Source organism: Scyliorhinus torazame, chromosome 19, assembly GCF_047496885.1.
Source record: "Scyliorhinus torazame isolate Kashiwa2021f chromosome 19, sScyTor2.1, whole genome shotgun sequence".
Taxonomy (NCBI): Eukaryota; Metazoa; Chordata; class Chondrichthyes; order Carcharhiniformes; family Scyliorhinidae; genus Scyliorhinus; species Scyliorhinus torazame.
The window spans coordinates 24,315,614-24,334,459 of NC_092725.1; the positions used below are offsets into that span (position 1 = coordinate 24,315,614).

The window sequence follows — 18,846 nt, forward strand, 5'->3', positions numbered from 1 at the left end:
CGAGGGGGTGGAGGCAGGGTGTGTGAGGGGGGAGGGGGTGGGACGGAGGGAGGGGGAGGAGGTGGGATAGAGGGAGGGAGAGGGGAGGAGGCGTGAGTGAGGGAGGAAGAGGGGAGGTGGCAGGAGGGAAGGAGTGGGGGAGGAGGCAGGAGGGAGGGTGCGAGGGGGAGGAAGCGGGAGAGAGGGAGGGAGAGGGGAGGAAGCCGGAGGGAAAGGGAGGGAGGGAGAGCGGGGCGGGGCAAAAAAATGTGAGGTCCCTCTCCAAACCCCTCCCTCCCCAAACCACCCCCCTTCCCAAACCCCCCCCCCCTCCCCAAACCCCCGTGACTAACCCCTCCCGGGCCACAATCTCAATTATAGATGTTGGATGCCCCCACCCACCCTGACGTTGGTTGGAGGTAGGGGGGGCGGGGGGCTCACCTGCTGCTCAGGTACACCAGCTGGTGCTGGCTAAAAGGCTGCACCTTCGGTTGTGTCTGGTGCTGTGGCTGCACCGGCGTCTGGGGTTTAGGCTCAGGGGTGACCCTCGCCGGCTTCGACTGGCGATGATGGTGATGCTGCTGATGGTGATGGTTGGAGAGTGGCGGCACTGGGGTCCGGCTCCCGGTCGGGGCACTCGCCGCGGTCTCTGCTTGGGCCTGCGAGCGGGCCGGGGTCTGGGCGGAGTTGGCAGCAGCAGCCTGCGGCACAGGCTCCGTCGGCAGGGAAGGCACTAGCAGGGGGTCCTTGTCCGACCCCTGGTTCCGCTCCTGGCTCCTCTCCAGCCCAGAGACTTTGGTTTCGCCCTTGGGAGTCACGGCGCCGTTCAAATCAGAGGCTGAGGGGGGGAAAACAGGAGACATTAGTGGCACGAGAAGAGAGAACGAACTGGACTCAACTGTGCAAAACTCATTCCGCGATTGGACAGTACTTGCTGAACAAGCCCGAGTGTGCAAAGAATTACGCAATTTAAGATCAGACTCACTTATGTGTGTTCAAAGTTACACATAGCCATTCACAGGGACCCGTCCTCTGCAGAAAAGGGAATATGTCCAGACCTTGCGTCTTTTGCTAAAAAGAAAAACAAAAGCCTGGGGGTACAATAGTTCCCTCGAGCATTCTCCGTGGCAGTGTCTCGGCCAATCACAACGTGCCAACAAACTAGCACTCGCTCGTCGTGCAGTATAAATTGAGGTGCCCTTGGAAATTTGGGATCTTGATGAATGCAAGAGGAAAAGCTCAGACAGCCTCTCCCTCCTTTCAGCAATAAAGAGGCAACTTGCATTTTGCTCGCATCCTTCACATCCTTTGCGGACAACAGTGTGCTTTTCTGAAGCGGAGTAACACAGCACAGCTAGGTGACAAGATGGCACACTGTTTGCCCCCACAAGCAGCACAGTAAATGACCCAGTTCGTTGTTGGTTTAAAACCAATGTTGGCTGAGATACACACACTTGGGGCCAGGGCGCAGGTCCCCTTTGCTCCTCCTCACAAAGTCTCGGACGATACATCCAGAAGCAGGAGAGCAGAGAGAGCCCTTGGCTGCTTGAACAGTGCAGTTCTTGCTCAGTGCAGCCAACAGAGGGAGGTGCACTCGCTGAGGACAGGAGTGTCAAACATCAGAGGCAGCGAGAATTCGACATTGCGTGAAGAATATGTGGCGCCGTTTTGGCACACCGGTTCCGAATGGACGAGGCCGCACCAGGGAGAACGCACCAGGTAACACTCTCCGCACTGAAACGGTCATCCTAGCCTCGAACAATCGCATTGCAATCCTGGTCAGTCGCCCACGTCCTCCTAAACTCCACTGCCCCCGCACCCCACCATGTCCTAACCTGCATTGGGCCCCACGTTCCAGCACACCCCACCCCGATCTGAACAGCTCTAACATTGGCTGTTGCAGGTTCAGCAGCCTAGGAGTGACACAGCAGAATTCTCTTCCATAGCCTCTCCAATTGTCCACGTTTGAGCGAGGCGGTCCCACTGCTCTTGCAAGCAGGGACCCTTGGCCAAAAACCACAGGGATGGGTGGGAATTATGGGTGAGGCAAACCCACCAAAGACAAGGTCACCGGGCGAAGAAAGGCAGTAAAGCACTTACCTATCTTGGTGGCTGCTGTGAAGAAATTTGAGAGTCCGTCATCTGAGGTGGCCTGGCAAAGAGAGAGGGGACGTGTCATCAACCCAGCATTTTGTGCACGTAACCCCCCCTGAACCTCACACTTAGATCCCAGCCTGCAACTCACTCCTCCTGCACATTGTGTTATTTTGACCTGATGATGGACCCGATTCCCATTGACACCAGTTTAGCCGGATCTCCTTGATGCCATACTCGGTCAAATGCTGCCTTCATGTCAAGGGCAGTCGCTCTCACCTCTGCCATTCACCTCTTTTGTCCATGTTTGAACCAAGGCTGTAATGAGGTCAGGAGCTGAGTGACCCTGGTGGAACCCAAACTGAGCGTCCGTGAGCAGGTTATAGAACATTACAGCGCAGTACAGGCCCTTTGGCCCTCAATGTTGTGCTGACCTGTGAAACCACTCTAAACCCCATCTACACTATTCCCTTATCGTCCATATGTCTATCCAATGACCATTTGAATGCCCTTAGTGTTGGCGAGTCCACTACTGTTGCAGGCAGGGCATTCCACGCCTTACTACTCTGAGTAAACTGCTGAGTAAGTGCTGCTTGATAGCACTGTCGATAACCCCTTCCATCACCTTACTGATGATCAAGAGTAGACCGATGGGGTGATAATTGGCCGGGTTCAATTTATGTTTATTTTTTTGTGTGGACAGGACAATTAACCACATTGTTGGATAGATGCCAGTGCTTTAGCTGTACTGGATCAGCAATGTTTGCTCAGTAGCAAACACAACTGGTCAGGTACTGAATTAGTCCATACCCACATGCACAACACTTGGGACAATATTCAAGCTCTAGTTAGCATGGGACAAGTGACATTCGTGCCACACAAGGGACAGGCAACAAGACAGGGTAATCATCTCCCCATTGCATTTAACAGCATTACCATCGTTAAATCCTCCCTCCATACCACTATCAACACCCTTATGGGTTACCATTGATCAGAACTGGACTCAGCCCTATAATTACAGTGGCTACAGCAGCAGGTCAGAGGCTGGGAATCCTGCGGAGTCACCTCCTGACTCCCCCCAAAGCCTGTCCATCTACAATGACACAAGTCAGGAGTGTGATGGGACTCTCTCCACTTGTCTGAATAAGTGGTGGTTCCAACAACACTCGAGAAGCTGGACACCATCCACCGCTCAATCGACACCCCATCCACAGACATTCACTCCCTCCACCACCGACACACAGCAGCAGCCGTGTGTACCGTCTACAAGATGCTCTGCAACGATTCACCAAGGCTCCTTCGACAGCACCTTCCAAACCCGCCACCTCTACCATCTAGAGGGACAAGGGCAGCAGACACACGGGCAACACCCACTGCCTGCAAGTTCCAAACCTCTCACTCACCATCCTGACTGGGAAATATATCGGCCGTTCCTTCAGTGTCGCTGGGTCAAAATCCTCTAACTCCCTCCCTAACAGCAGTGTGGGTGTACCTACACCACACAGGACTGCAGTGTTCAAAAGGGCAGCTCACTCACCACCTTCTCAAGGGGCAATTAAGGATCAACAATACATTTGGCCTCGTCCGTGAACATCACATCATAAAAATTACTTTTAAAACCTTCTATATATCCCAACTGTACTACCCATTTGGATCCCAGCATGGTAACTCCCTCCTGGGTGTCTGTTATTCTGTATATAAACCACCCCAAACCCCTCGATTAGTTTCCAGTCTGTAACTCATTCCCGGGTATCTGTTATTCTATATATAAACCACCCCGAATCCCTCGATTAGATTCCAGTCTGTAACTCACTCCCGGGTATCTGTTATTCTATATATAAACCACCCCAAACCCCTCGATTAGTTTCCAGTCTGTAACTCATTCCCGGGTATCTGTTATTCTATATATAAACCACCCCGAATCCCTCGATTAGATTCCAGTCTGTGACTCACTCCCGGGTATCTGTTATTCTATATATATCACCCTGAACCCCTCGATTAGATTCCAGTCTGTAACTCACTCCCGGGTATCTGTTATTCGATATATAAACCACCCCGAACCCCTCGATTAGATTCCAGTCTGTAACTCATTCCCGGGTATCTGTTATTCTATATATAAACCACCCCGAATCCCTCGATTAGATTCCAGTCTGTAACTCACTCCTTGGTATCTGTTATTCTATATATAAACCACCCCGAACCCCTCGATTAGATTCCAGTCTGTAACTCACTCCCGGGTATCTGTTATTCTGTATATAAACCACCCCAAACCCCTCTATTAGATTCCAGTCTGTGACTCACTCCCGGGTATCTGTTATTCCACATACTGATCGGGTGTTATTACGAGGGGGCTGGGTGTGGGTCCTGTAGATGGCTTTGAGGAAGGAGGTGCCACAACCGACTCAAACAGTCTGAAAACCGAAGAGGCGCGACAGTTAGAAACTCACAAATGAAATCCTTTGCCACATGCTTTGAAGCACGTGTTCCTGGGCAGAGGTGAGATTCAACCTGCGGCTACACAATGCATCGTCACCGAGAGGCTGAGGAAAGAAAAGAAGACGGTATTATATACAGATCAATTCGGTTCACCCCGTGGGAGCGCCCTCATTAGAACAAGTGAAGGGTGGTGAGCTGGTCGAGATGGAAAATGTGCACAGTGAAGGTGTGGTTGTGGCGACAGTTGCCCCTCCCAGAATGTATCTACCTCAGGGTGGAGCAGAGAGCGGGCGAGCGCCAGAGCGGGCAAGATGGAGAATGCCAGAAAGGGCAAGAGGGAGAATGCCAGACCGACCATAGAATGCAGGAGGAGGCCATTCGGCCCATAGTCTGCATTGGCCTTTGGAAAGAGCATCCTACTTAAGCCATTGCCTCCACCCTACCTCCGTAACCCAACCTAACCTTTTGGGTACCAAGGAGCAATTGATCATCGCCAATCCACCTAATCTGCATACCTTTGGACTGTGGGAGGAAACCAGAACTAATCTCAATCTTTTCACCGCGCTCTCTCTCTCTCTCTCTCTCTCAGATTCGTTCACATGTTTCTGAAATGCGGCTCCCAGGACTGGACACAATATTCCAGTTGAGGCTGAAGTGGTCTTTGATACAAGTTTAATAGAACCTCCTGGCTCTTTTACTCTTAATAAGCATACTGTTTGCTTTATTCACCGCTCACTCCCACCCTGTCCTGTCACCTGCAATGAGTTCTTCTGAGGCCAGCACATTCAACGTGAAGAAATGCCTCCTGAAGCAGCGGCCTCGTTCTAATCTGTACGGCTCTTGATCTGGATCAAATAGTTCCTATCCAACCCCTTCAATCATTTGGTTCACCTCAATTAGATTCCCCCTCTACCATTTGCTGTGTTACTGATTGGTGCTGTTGGCGGTGGGGTGGGGATTTTGCAGGTGTGGTCATGCACTGCACCCCCCACCCCAGCTTAGATTTCCGCCATTGCAATCCGCAACCCTGGCCCGTACCCCGCGCACTCCCCTCCTCCCAAACCTCTCCGTTTGATGTGCCCCAATTCCGAGAGTGGTGAAATCTCTGTGAAGGGGAAGTGGAGTCGGAAAGTCGTTTACCTTGTCATCCGGGTCACTGTCAATATCACACTGCAAGATAAAGAAAAAAAGGAATGAGTGAAGCCGGCAAAGCAGAGCCACGGCGAGATTATCACAATATTCCAGCGCAGGGAGAGAAAGAGCAGGGTAGACGCACAAGAGAGTGACAGCGCGTGCATGAGGGTGGCGCGTGAGCAAGTCCCGAGGCAGTGCGGCGGGGTGCAATGCGAGTGCGGGGAGAGGGGGTGGAGTGGCATGCCCGTGGGGGTGGGACGGACTGAGTGAGGGAGTGGGAATTTCACAGAGGGTGGTGGGCACCTGGAATGGGCCAGGGGCACTGGGAGAGGCGGGTACAACCTTATCCTTTAAAAGGCAGTTAGACAGTTACTGGGCAGGGTGGGTATAGAGGGATATGGGCCAAATGGGACTAACTTAGTGATAGAAACTGGGCGGCATGGACAAGTTGGGCCGAAGGGTCGGTTTCCATGCTATAAACATCTATAACTCTATGACTGAGAGAGGGGGGTGGGGAAGAGCGGGACAGCGAGCGCGCGCGCGGGGACAGCGAGCGCGCGCGCGGGACAGCGAGCGCGCGCGCGGGACAGCGAGCGCGCGCGCGGGACAGCGAGCGCGCGCGCGGGACAGCGAGCGCGCGCGCGGGACAGCGAGCGCGCGCGCGGGACAGCGAGCGCGCGCGCGGGACAGCGAGCGGCGCGCGCGGGACAGCGACGCGCGCGCGCGGGACAGCGAGCGCGCGCGCGGGACAGCGAGCGCGCGCGCGGGACAGCGAGCGCGCGCGCGGGACAGCGAGCGCGCGCGCGCGGGACAGCGAGCGCGCGCGCGGGACAGCGAGCGCGCGCGCGGGACAGCGAGCGCGCGCGGGACAGCGAGCGCGCGCGGGACAGCGAGCGCGCGCGGGACAGCGAGCGCGCGCGGGACAGCGAGCGCGCGCGGGACAGCGAGCGCGCGCGGGACAGCGAGCGCGCGCGGGACAGCGAGCGCGCGCGGGACAGCGAGCGCGCGAGGGACAGCGAGCGCGCGAGGGACAGCGAGCGCGCGAGGGACAGCGAGCGCGCGAGGGACAGCGAGCGCGCGAGGGACAGCGAGCGCGCGCGGGACAGCGAGCGCGCGCGGGACAGCGAGAGCGCGAGGGACAGCGAGCGCGCGCGGGACAGCGAGAGCGCGAGGGACAGCGAGAGCGCGAGGGACAGCGAGAGCGCGAGGGACAGCGAGAGCGCGAGGGACAGCGAGAGCGCGAGGGACAGCGAGAGCGCGAGGGACAGCGAGAGCGCGAGGGACAGCGAGAGCGCGAGGGACAGCGAGAGAGAGAGAGGGACAGCGAGAGAGAGAGAGGGACAGCGAGAGAGAGAGAGGGACAGCGAGAGAGAGAGAGGGACAGCGAGAGAGAGAGAGAGGGACAGAGAGAGAGAGAGAGAGGGACAGAGAGAGAGAGAGAGAGGGACAGAGAGAGAGAGAGAGAGGGACAGAGAGAGAGAGAGAGAGGGACAGAGAGCGAGAGAGGGACAGAGAGCGAGAGAGGGACAGAGAGCGAGAGAGGGACAGAGAGCGAGAGAGGGACAGAGAGCGAGAGAGGGACAGAGAGCGAGAGAGGGACAGAGAGCGAGAGAGGGACAGAGAGCGAGAGAGGGACAGAGAGCGAGAGAGGGACAGAGAGCGAGAGAGGGACAGAGAGCGAGAGAGGGACAGAGAGCGAGAGAGGGACAGAGAGCGAGAGAGGGACAGAGAGCGAGAGAGGGACAGAGAGCGAGAGAGGGACAGAGAGCGAGAGAGGGACAGAGAGCGAGAGAGGGACAGAGAGCGAGAGAGGGACAGAGAGCGAGAGAGGGACAGAGAGCGAGAGAGGGACAGAGAGCGAGAGAGGGACAGAGAGCGAGAGAGGGACAGAGAGCGAGAGAGGGACAGAGAGCGAGAGAGGGACAGAGAGCGAGAGAGGGACAGAGAGCGAGAGAGGGACAGAGAGCGAGAGAGGGACAGAGAGCGAGAGAGGGACAGAGAGCGAGAGAGGGACAGAGAGCGAGAGAGGGACAGAGAGCGAGAGAGGGACAGAGAGCGAGAGAGGGACAGAGAGCGAGAGAGGGACAGAGAGCGAGAGAGGGACAGCGAGAGAGAGAGAGAGACAGAGAGAGTGCATGCAGGGCAGAGAGAGAGAGAGGGAGAGACAGAGAGAGACAGAGACAGAGACAGAGAGAGAGAGAGAGTGCATGCAGGGCAGAGAGAGAGAGCGAGAGATGCGAGCTATGAGTACTTACAAAATAGCCCGTTCTCAAACTGGAATGCGCTGAAACCTACGGAAATGAAACAAGGGAACAAGGGAAGAGAAACGGTTCAATCGAGGCTGGACAATGTCACACAGCCACACCGCTAACGCAGACCTGGACACAGGCGGCACGCAGAACCCATCCCACAAGATTCCTAACCAACCCCCCCGCCCCCCCAAGCCCCGGCAGGCGAAGACATCCCAAAACCCTTTGCAGCGTGTACATGAGAATTTGTCAGCACAGAGCCAGACAGGATTGAGTCGGAGCAGGTCTACAGAAGTGGGGCAACGAGGCGGGTTTTATGATCAATTGGAAGGAGGAGGAACGTGAAAGGTTTAAGAAAGGAATTCCGGAGCTTGGGCCTCATGCTGAAGGCATTACCGCCAACGGCGGATTGATTCAAAGGCAGGTGGCTTCTGCAAATGCTCAAGAGGCCAGGATTGGGGAAAAGGCAGTGATCTCGGAGGGTTGTAGGAAGTTACAGAGAGAGGGAGGGCTGTCGGGGCAGGAGGAGGTTACAGAGATAGGAGGGTTAATCATAGATAGATTCATACAATTTACAGTGCAGAGGAGGCCATTTGGCCCATCGAGTCTTTACCGGCCCTTGGAAAGAGGCCCCACTTAGGCCCACACCTCCATCCTATCCTCGCAACCCAGTAACCCTACCTAACCTTTTTGGACACTAAGGGCAATTTAGCATGGCCAATCCACCTAACCTGCACATCTTTAGACTGTGGGAGGAAACTGGAGCACCCGGAGGAAACCAACAGGCACAGGGAGAACGTGCAGATTCCGCACAGACAGTGACCCAAGCCGGGAATCGAACCTGGGACCCTGGAGCTTTGGAGCAACAGTGCTAACCACTGTGCTACCGTGCCGGCCAGAGATTGAGGGCTGCAGGGGCTGGAGGAGGTTACAGAGATGGGGAGAGTTGTTGAGACTGGAGGTTACAGAGATAGGGTTCTCGGGACTGGAGGAAGGTACAGAGATGAGGAGGGTTATTGGGACTGGAGGAGGTTACAGAGATAAGCAAGTTTGTAGGGGCTGGAGGAGGTTACAGAGAAAGGTGGAGTTGGAGGAGGTTACAAAGATAGGGAGGGTTGTTCAGACTGGAGGAGGTTACAGAGATAGGGACGGTTGGAGGGGCTGGAGGAGGTTACAGAGAAAAAGGAGGGTTATAGGGGGCTGTTGGAGTTTACAGAAATAGGGAGATAATGAGAGCCATAGAGGGCATTGGATTTGAGATAAGGATGGCAGGAGGCCAGAATTGGAGGAGAGCAGAGATCTCAGTAAATTGTGGGACTGGAGTAGATGACAGAGAGAGGGGTGGGTTCCGCAATTGGGGTCAGGGTGTAGAAATGTAGCGACGTGAAAAACCCTTAAGTAACAGGTTGGTGAAAACAGATACAGATCAGTTGATTAGTTTGATATAAAACAACATGAGGATGATTGTTAAAAACATGTACGATAGAATGCCAATGGTGTTGTGAGGCAGAGGTGGTGGGGGAAGGAATAGGGATGGGAGATGTAATACATACAGGACCAGAGAACATAGTGCTTTTGTGGGGCAAAAGCCTCCCTCTCCTGAAGGCGTGGCCCATCGCTCAAACCTGGGCTCCTCAAGGTGGATGGACAGGGGCACCGAACTCTGTGGCGAGGACACCCATTGTATTCCAGAGCATAAATAAAAAAAGGAAGGGATGAGCTCAAGCTGCTGTTTGACCCAGAGCTCGAAATTGTAAAAAAGGTATGACAAAGCGTTCCTGTGACGCAACAATTGAACTCTTATTGACCCCAGGGAATATCTGAACAATACCCTTAGGGGGGGGGGGAAGCCAGACTCTGACCAACACCACCGGTCAGTATTTAACAAAGAGTTGATGCTCGGTGTGAAACGCAGAACATGATTGGTGGAAGGGAAGATTTTTTATTGGTCGCATTTTACGGGGGGGGGGGGGGGGGGGGGGGGGGGGGGGGGGGGGGGGGGGGGGGGGGGGGGCGGTGATCTGCGCGGTACTTACATCGCTGCCTGCGCCGCGTGAGCTGCTGCGCTGGGAGCTTCCGTTCTCGCCGCCTGTGCTCTCGTTCCCTCTGGTCAGGCCCTTGGTTTTCACCTGCGCGATGGAACAGAGGAGGGGGGGGGGGGGTTGTGTGATTTGGTCAATCGATGAAAGTTCACTTTGCCTCTTGGGCAAACAAGATGAAAGACACTGATTTATCAAATTTCCCCTGGTTTGAGTGTTGTGACTGAATCGGCTTCCATCGCCATTCGAGGAGTCATCATTCAGATCACAACGACTCGCCGTGTCAAACTGCCCCCCACACACAGCCAATCGTCTTCAATCTGTGCCCCTCTGGTGTCCTGGACCCAGACGCCCCTGCGAACACTTTCTCCCATTCAAATCCCTCGAGACAAACGGAATAGGGACAGAAAATACGCGACAATCTCAGCAGGTGTGGCCGCATCGGTGGAGCGAGAAACTGGGTTACCGAGCATGCAGGCGATAAAAGAAAGCAAATGGAATGCTGGCATTTAGAGTTAAAGGAATGGGGTGTAAAGGTAAGGAAGTGTTGCAACTGTACAAGGCGTTGGTAAGACTGCACTTGGGAGTATTGTGCACAGTTTTGGTCTCCTTATTGGAGGAAAGATGTCGCGGCATTGGAGGCAGTTTCAGATGGGGTTCAACTAGGTCAATTCCAGAGATGAGGGGTTTGTCGTATGAGGAGAGATTGAACAATTCAGGCCGAGACTCTCTCGAGTTTAGAAAGATGAGAGAGGATCAAATTGAGGTATACAAGATGATAAAGGGTAATGGATAAACTAGACGTGGAGCGGATGCTTCCTCCTGTGGGGCATTCCAGAACGAGAGGTCAGTCTCAGGATAAGATGTGGCAAATTTATAACGGAGTTGAGGAGAAACTACTTCTCCCAAAGGGTCTTGAATCTGTGGAATTCGCTACCCCAGAAAGCGGTGGATGCTGGGTAAATTTACGAGGAGTTGGATGTTTGTAATCAGTCATGGGTTGAAGGGTTACGGAGAAAGGCAGGACGGTGCAGTTGATGCCATGATGAGATCAGCCATGACCGTGTGAAATGGTGGAGCGGGCTCGAGGAGCTGAATGGCCTACTCCACGCGAGCTGATGTTATGTTCTGACAAAATAAACTATGGTGTCCAATTCCACCTTGCAGCTCCTGGTCTGTAGCCCTGTAGGTATCAGCACCTCAGACACAAATCTGGTGTTCTTGACCAATAGGACGATTTTTGATTAATATGGGGATCATGAGTTACGGAGAGAAGGCAGGAGAATGGGATGAGAAACATGTAAGCCATGATCGAACAGCGGAGCAGACTCGATGGGCCGAGTGGCCTAATTCTGCTCCTATGTCTTATGGTTTTCATGCTTCGCATCCGCCTGGCTTTCCAAGAGTCCTCAGTCGCACGGACTTGAGACGTTGACTCGGTTTCTCTCGCCACAGGTGCTGCCGGACCTGCTGAGATCTTTCCGTGTTCTCAGGCTTCGGTTTCAGATATCCCGCATCCGGAGTAGTTTCTCTAATGGGCAAATGGAATGCTGCCATCCATTGCAAGGGGGTTCCGAGCACGACAGCAGGTATCACAGTAGTACAGGGGGTTGGGGATACCACATTGGGAGTATGGTGCCGAGTTTTGTTCACCTTATTTAATAAAGGATATACCTGCAGTGTCAGCGGCTCACATATAGTTCCCGCGATGGAGGGAGTGGGGAGAGCGGGAAGGGTTTGTCTTACGAGGAAAGGTTGGACAGGCTGGGCTTGCATCTATTGGTGTTTGAACAGGACCGACGTCGTGAACCGTCCTGGTTTAGGCTGGTCTGGTGAAGAAACGGAGAACAGACTGCGAGTCGAACCATGTCTGCAGGGCAGCCATGACCAGAACCGGCTACAGGCTGCAGATGCCCAACTGGCCACAGGATGGAGCTGGACATCCATTCAGACAACACCTGAAGTGAGGAGCCCGTATCGCCAGGAGCTTCCATCCCTGAAGGCTTGGAGGGGGAAAAGGGCTGTACTGACTAAATATTTTCTTTCCAAATTGAAGCAACTTGGTTCCGCTATGTTCAACAGCCAAGGAACCTCGGCAAAAAGTGCAGCAACTTGCACTTTTCTCCGACCATACATTTAATGTAGGAAATGGACAGCAGCAGTGATGTTTGAGCCACGCCAATTATTAAATGTCATGTATTCGGTAGAAATACGACGGCGAAATACCATGGGGCCACAGGATGGCCGCATGGTCTTTCTCCAACCCCTCTCCGCTGCTGTCCAGCCGGCCGGGACTACTTTGCCATAGTTCCATCCTGGCCCGACTAATGGCAGCCAGCGAATCACGACTTCTCTTTCTGTGCCTGCACCGTTTCCTCTAGGGTCCCCCAAAGATCAATTGTTGTCCCCCACATCCCTCCTATTTCTCATTTACTTGCCGCTACGTCATCAAGGCACAGCGTCCGTTTTCACAAAGATGCTGATGACATACGGCTCTACATCCGCAGTAACTGTTATTATTTATATAAACCACACCGAACCCCTTGATTAGATTCCAGTCAGTAACTCACTCCCGGGTATGTTTTTCTATACATAAACCACCCTGAACCCGATTAGTTTCCAGTCAGTAACTCACACCCCAGTATCTGTTATTCTATATATAAACCACCCTGAGCCCTTCGATTAGATTCCAGTCAGTAACTCACTCCCGGGTATCTGCTATTCTATATATAAACCACTCCGAACCCCTCGATTAGATTCCAGTCTGTAACTCACTCCCTAGTATCTGCTATTCTATATATAAACCAACCCGAACCCCTCGATCAGATTCCAGTCTGTAACTCACTCCCTAGTATCTGCTATTCTATATATAAACCAACCCGAACCCCTCGATTAAATTCCAGTCTGTATATCACTCCTGGGTATCTGCTATTCTATCTATAAACCACCCCAAACCCCTCGATTAGATTCCAGTCTGTAACTCACTCCCGGGTATCTGTTATTCTATATATAAACCACACCAAACCCCTCGATTAGATTCCAGTCTGTAACTCACTACCGGGTATCTGTTATTCTATATAAAAACCACACCAGAACCCTAGATTAGATTCCAGTCTGTAACTCACTACTGGGTATCTGTTATTCTATATATAAACCACCCCGAACCCCACGATTAGATTCCAGTCTGTAACTCACTCCCGGGTATCTGTTATTCTATATATAAATCACTCCAAACCCCTCAATTAGATTCCAGTCTGTAACTCACTCCCGGATATCTGATATTCTATATATAACCCACCCCGAACCCCTCGATTAGATTCCAGTCCATAACTCACTCCCGGGTATCTGTTATTCTATATATAAACCACCCCGAACCCCTCGATTAGATTCTAGTCTGTAACTTACTCCCGGGTATCTGTTATTAAATCTATCAACCACACCAAACCCCTCGATTGGATTCCAGTCTGTAACCCACTCCCGAGTATCTGTTATTCTATATATAAACCACACCAAACCCCTCGATTAGATTCCAGTCTGTATCTCACTCCCGGGAATCTGTTATTCTATATATAAACCACCACCAAAGTCCAGTGGCGGCCATGAGCTGGTCAATCGCACACAAGGTGGCTCCTGCTTGGAGGGGTTGGTTTTGGCCCTTTCTACCGAGCTAATGGTTGATTTCTGTGCGAAAAGTTCAAAGTGAGCGGAGGGTGGTTGTGGCTCCTCTCCCAGAGTGGAATGTTGGTGGCATGTCACACCCGGCAAAAGTCGGTAATGCCCTAGTTTTGGAGCTGAAGGACACGGGTGGCGCAGCGCCAATGGAGAAAATATCAGAGTGAAAGCATCGTTGGCCACACTGCCTGTGGAGCCGACGACTTTATCGAGGAGGAGTTTCGGCAACAGCAAAAAGGGATGCAGGACGATTGAGGGAACGGGATTCTGGATCGGTTGGAGAAGCCCCTGGAGTTGCAAGGTGCAGCAATCAGAGAAGTGGAAAGGACGGGGTGCGACCATAGCAGAGATGGCAATGCTGAGAGAGGCCTGCAAGGTGGAAGATGGGCGAAGGTGGAAGACCAGAAGAATCGGTGAGGTGGCAGAATTTGCGAATCGTAGGTCTGCCGGAGGGATGGAGGGAACGAGTACCACGGACTACGTTGCCAAGCTATTCGAGAAGTTAGTTGAGGCGGGGGTCTTCGAGAATGCCCCAGAGATGGATCGCGCCTCTTGGTCACTACAACAGAGGCCGTGAGCTGGGGAGCCGCCCAGGGCGGTGATTAAGTTCCAGGAGATGGAAAAGATTCTGAGATGGACAAAGGCAACTCCAGACTGTCGCTGGGAGGGGAATGGGATCCGGATTTGCCAAACGATGGGCAGAGTTTTACAAGGTTACAGCAGTGCTTTCAGAGCAAGCTCCGGTGTGGGTGTTGCATCCGGCCAAACTCTGGGTGACTTCGAAGGGCAGGGAACATTACTTTACGACACTGGAGGCAGCGCACAACTTTGTCAAGGAGCTAATGTTGAGAAATTTTCTGTTGTATGACTTGTTATGTATATACTAGCTTTGTAATTGACATGTTCTTTTTTGCACACGTTGGTTTTGCATTGGTTTGGGTTGATGAGGGGATGGTACAGAATTTTGGGTTGTGTACTCCTGCAGGATGAGAGGTGGGGGGTGGGGGGGGCGCACTTGGGGAGGGACATTTTGAAAGAGTAAGGCGGTGAAAGTAGAGTGGAGGAGAGGTAGTTTGGTTGGGGTCTTTTGCGTGGACATCTGGGTGGGAGTCGCCATGCTAGCAAGGCATGCTGGGAAACGGAATCATTATGGGGGAGGGGGCTGTGGCGACTAGCCAGGAGAGGGATTGGGGGGGGGGGGGGGTGCAAGGGGAGGATGCTGGTGACGCAGATTACTTTTTGGTTGGGTTCACGACAGGATGGAGGGGCCCAATTATTTTTATTTTCCCCAATTAAGGGGCAATTTAGCGCGGCCAATCCACCTAACCTGCACATCTTTGGGTTGTGGGGTGAAACCCACGCAGACACGGAGAATATGCAAACTCCACACAGACAGTGACCCAGGATTGGGATTTGTACCCGGGTCCTCAGCGCTGCAGTCCCAGTGCTAACCACTGCGCCGCAGTCCCAGTGCTAACCACTGCGCCACATGCCGCCCCTTTTCTTTTTGCTCGGGGGGGCGGGGGGGGCCAGATGTTTGGACGGGATCAGTGGGAGGTGGGGATGGCTGGTGGACATTGGTAAAGGGGGGTGGGGACGTCAGAACTCCCCAGTGAGGATAGTAACATGGAATGTGCGAGGTCAAAATGGTCCGGTTCGCACACCTAAAAAGTCTGAGGGCAGATGTGGTTTGCCTTCAGGGATTAGCCTGCGGGTGAAGGGACAGACACGATTAAGGGAAGGATGGGTCGACGTCTGGTGGTGGCCAAGGAGTGAGTGGTCGCACATTTGGTGGCTCCTGCTCCACGTGGATTTTTCGGTCCTTCTCCACCCGAATGGTGTGGTACTTGAGAGCAAAGGGTATACGAGTGCCTAAGAAAGGTACTACTTCTCTGGAGAGGCTGTGTATGGATCAGCAGACGAGAAGTACCACAAGGAAGAGCGAGCAGTTGGAGCAAGAACATTTTTGTGGTGCGCCACAAGTGAAGATGGCGCAGGGCAAGGGGGTAGGTAGCATTGCCCACCCAGTGATCGATGGAGCAGCTGGTGGAGTTTTTGGATGATAAATTTCAGCAGCAGAGAAAAGAAGCTTTGGAGGATTTGGCCAAGGTGGCAGATTGAGTGCGCAGAGCAGAGACAGGAGGCTCAGGGTCTGGCAATCCAGAAGGTGGAGTCGTCAGTGGGCAAGCATGAGGATCGGCAGGCCTCGCTGGAGGTGGTGGAACAACATAAAAACATAAGCACTAGGAGCAAGAGTAGGCCATCTGGCCCCTCGAGCCTACTCCACCATTCAATGAGATCATGGCTGATCTTTTGTGGACTCAACTCCACTTTCCGACCTGAACGCCATAACCCTTAATTCTTCAAAAAACTATCTATCTTTATCTTAAAAACATTTAATGAAGGAGCCTCTACTGCTTCACTGGGAGATGGGGATGGTGTCGAGCAGCCAGAAAAGGCTAAGAGAGAAATTGGAGGACCTGGAGAACCGCTCCAGGGAGAATGAGGATTGTAGGATACGGGACTGCTGGCGAGGGTGGCTGATTCGGAGTACTCGGCTATCATGGTTTCTGACCACGTACCACATTGGGTGGATATGCGTTGGTGTAGGGAAGGCCCAACATCCACAGGGGAGGCTGGATGTGGGTGTGCGAGCAGTTGAGGGGCTGTGCGAGGCGAGGGGGTGTGCGAGCAGGTGAGGGCTACCATTCGGGGTAATGTGGAGCTGAATGATACGGGGAGGTCACAGGCGCAGTGCTGTGGCAGGCACTCAAGGTGGCAGTTAGGGGGAATTTATTTTGATGAGGGCGCATAGGGAGAGGGTGGAGTGGGAGGAGAGAGAGCAAGGCTGGTAGATGAGATTCTGTGGGTGGATCGGAAGTACTTGGTGGCGCCGGAAGGGGGGGGAAGCAGAGGCTCCAGGTGGAGTTTGGATTAGTGTCCTCGGGGAAGACGGTGGGGCAGTTATGGAGGGCCAGAGGGGCAGTTTATGAGTACGGGAAAAAGGAGAGTAGGATGCTGGCCCACCAGTTGAGGAAGCAGGCAGCGGCAAGTGACATTGGTCGGGTGAGGGACAAGGGGAGTAAGGTGGTGATGGGCCCAGAGGGGGTGAATGGAGCATTTGAGGCCTTCTGTGGGAGGCTCTATGAGTTCGAGCCCCGATCAGGCGTTGCAGCGGTTCCAGGATGGTTGGAATTGCCTCGGGTGGAGGGAGAAAGAGGGTGTAGAGGCTCGATGGCATCGGTGCTTTGCAGGCACAGAAGGCCCCGGGCCTGTACGGGTTCCCAGTAGAGTTTTATAAAACGTTTGGTGCGGAGCTGGGGCCAATGGACCCGGAGCAGTGTGGGTCGTACAGCCAGATATTGCTGTTGAATGTTGATGCTGTTGAAGAAGGTGCTAGCATTGCGAATTGAGGTTTGTGGGGCGGGGTGATGGGGAGGACCAGGCAGGATTTGTGAAGGGAAGTTGTCGGCAAATGTGCAGAGGCGACTTAATATAATTACGATGCCTTCGGAGTGGTAGAAGCAGTGGTGGCAATGGATGCGGAGAATGCTTTTGATTGGGTGCAGTGGGCGTATTTGTTGGGAGGTGCTGGGGCAGTTTGGGCAGGGATTTGTGGATTGGGTCCAGCTGCAATACAGAGCAGTGGTGGTGAGCGTTCGGACAAACCAGAGGAGTTTGGCGTACTTTGGGTTACATCGTGGGCTGGCTCCCCCGTTGCTTTTCGCCTTGGCAAGAGAGCCGTTGGCAATGGTGCTCAGGGCATTGAGGGTATAAATTGAACATTTGAATTTGGATTGGATTTATTTTATTGTCATGTATGGAGGTACAGTGAAAAGTATTATTCAGCGTACATTCCTTACATGAAAAAAAGGTTGTATGGTATAATGAGCAGCACGGTATCATAGTGGTTAGCGCTGTTGCTTCAGTGTCAGACTCCCTGGTTCGATTCCTGGCTTGGGTCACTGTCTGTGTGGAGTCGGCACATTCTCCGCATGTCTGCGTGGGTTTCCTCCCACAATTCCCAAAAGACGTGCTGTTAGGTAAATTGGACATTCTGAACTCTCCCTCAGTGTACCCGAACAGGCGCCGGAATGTGGCGACGAGGGGCTTTTCACAGTAACGTCATGTGTTAATGTACGCCTACTTGTGACATTGGGTTGGATTAGTTTGTCATGTGTACCAGGGTACAGTGCAAAGTATTGTTCTGCATGCAGCTCAGACAGATCATTCCGTACATGAAAAGAAAAATACAAAATAGGGCAAACATAAAATAAACAATGTAACTACATAGACACGGGCATCGAGTGAAGCATACAAAAGTGTCGTACTCCTTTATTGTTAACAGCTGCTGTTGGTGAATACATACGAGGCGAGGGAGAGGGAGAACTTTATTAAACAAAGGTAAGGATCCGGAGCAGTGTGGGTCGTACAGCCAGATATCGCTGCTGAACTTTGATGCAAAGCTTTGACGAAGGCGCTAGCCCAGCAGCTCCGCATCAAAGTTCAGCAGCGATATCTGGCTGTACGACCAACACTGCTCCGGGTCCTCATCTTTCTTTAATAAAGCTCTCCCCCCTCTCCCTTGCCTCATTATATGTCAATTAATAAATATTATTATAAAAGAGATGTAGGAAGTGGATCGGTGCGAGAGAGCTCGCAGAGAGTCGCCACGCTCCTGCGCCATCTTGCAGTTTCATGTGTCATGTGAGAGCACCTTTAAGAAATGGGTGTTTACGAAATGTACCTTTAAGAAATGGGTGTTTATCAGTGATGCCAGAGTGTGGGTGGAGCTGGGCTGTCTGTCAGCTTTTTACTTTAGGCTGTTTGCTGCAGGGGGTGTTTTAATTTTGTTTTCAGTGTTGGAGCTGAAGCCAGACAGAGCAGCTGTACTGTTGATCTCTCTGCCATGAAAAGAATATCTCTTGATCATTTGGTGAATTCAAAATTATAAATGTTCTCAGTCATGAGGCCACACCTGGAGTATTGTGTTCAGTTTTGGTCTCCTTACTTGAGAAAGGACGTACTGGCGCTGGAGGGTGTGCAGAGGAGATTCACTAGGTTAATCCCAGAGCTGAAGGGGTTGGATTACGAGGAGAGGTTGAGTAGACTGGGACTGTACTCGTTGGAATTTAGAAGGATGCGGGGGGGGGGGGGGGGGGGGGGGGGGATCTTATAGAAACATATAAAATTATGAAGGGAATCGATAGGATAGATGCGGGCAGGTTGTTTCCGCTGGCGGG

The 18,846-nt window shown here is 52.9% G+C and overlaps 1 protein-coding gene across 1 annotated transcript in view; it reads right to left on the reverse strand.

Moving 5' to 3' along the window:
- Positions 1 to 416: 416 nt before the first annotated feature.
- LOC140396642 (autism susceptibility gene 2 protein homolog) overlaps positions 417 to 18,846 on the reverse strand; it is a 79,900-nt gene continuing 61,470 nt past the window's right edge. The window contains exons 3-8 of the mRNA XM_072485436.1: positions 9,929 to 10,021; positions 7,899 to 7,934; positions 5,650 to 5,679; positions 4,521 to 4,613; positions 2,080 to 2,131; positions 417 to 817 (exon numbers count right to left, since the gene is read on the reverse strand). Coding sequence (XP_072341537.1) covers positions 417 to 817; positions 2,080 to 2,131; positions 4,521 to 4,613; positions 5,650 to 5,679; positions 7,899 to 7,934; positions 9,929 to 10,021 — 705 coding nt within the window. The remainder of the gene's footprint in view (positions 818 to 2,079; positions 2,132 to 4,520; positions 4,614 to 5,649; positions 5,680 to 7,898; positions 7,935 to 9,928; positions 10,022 to 18,846) is intronic.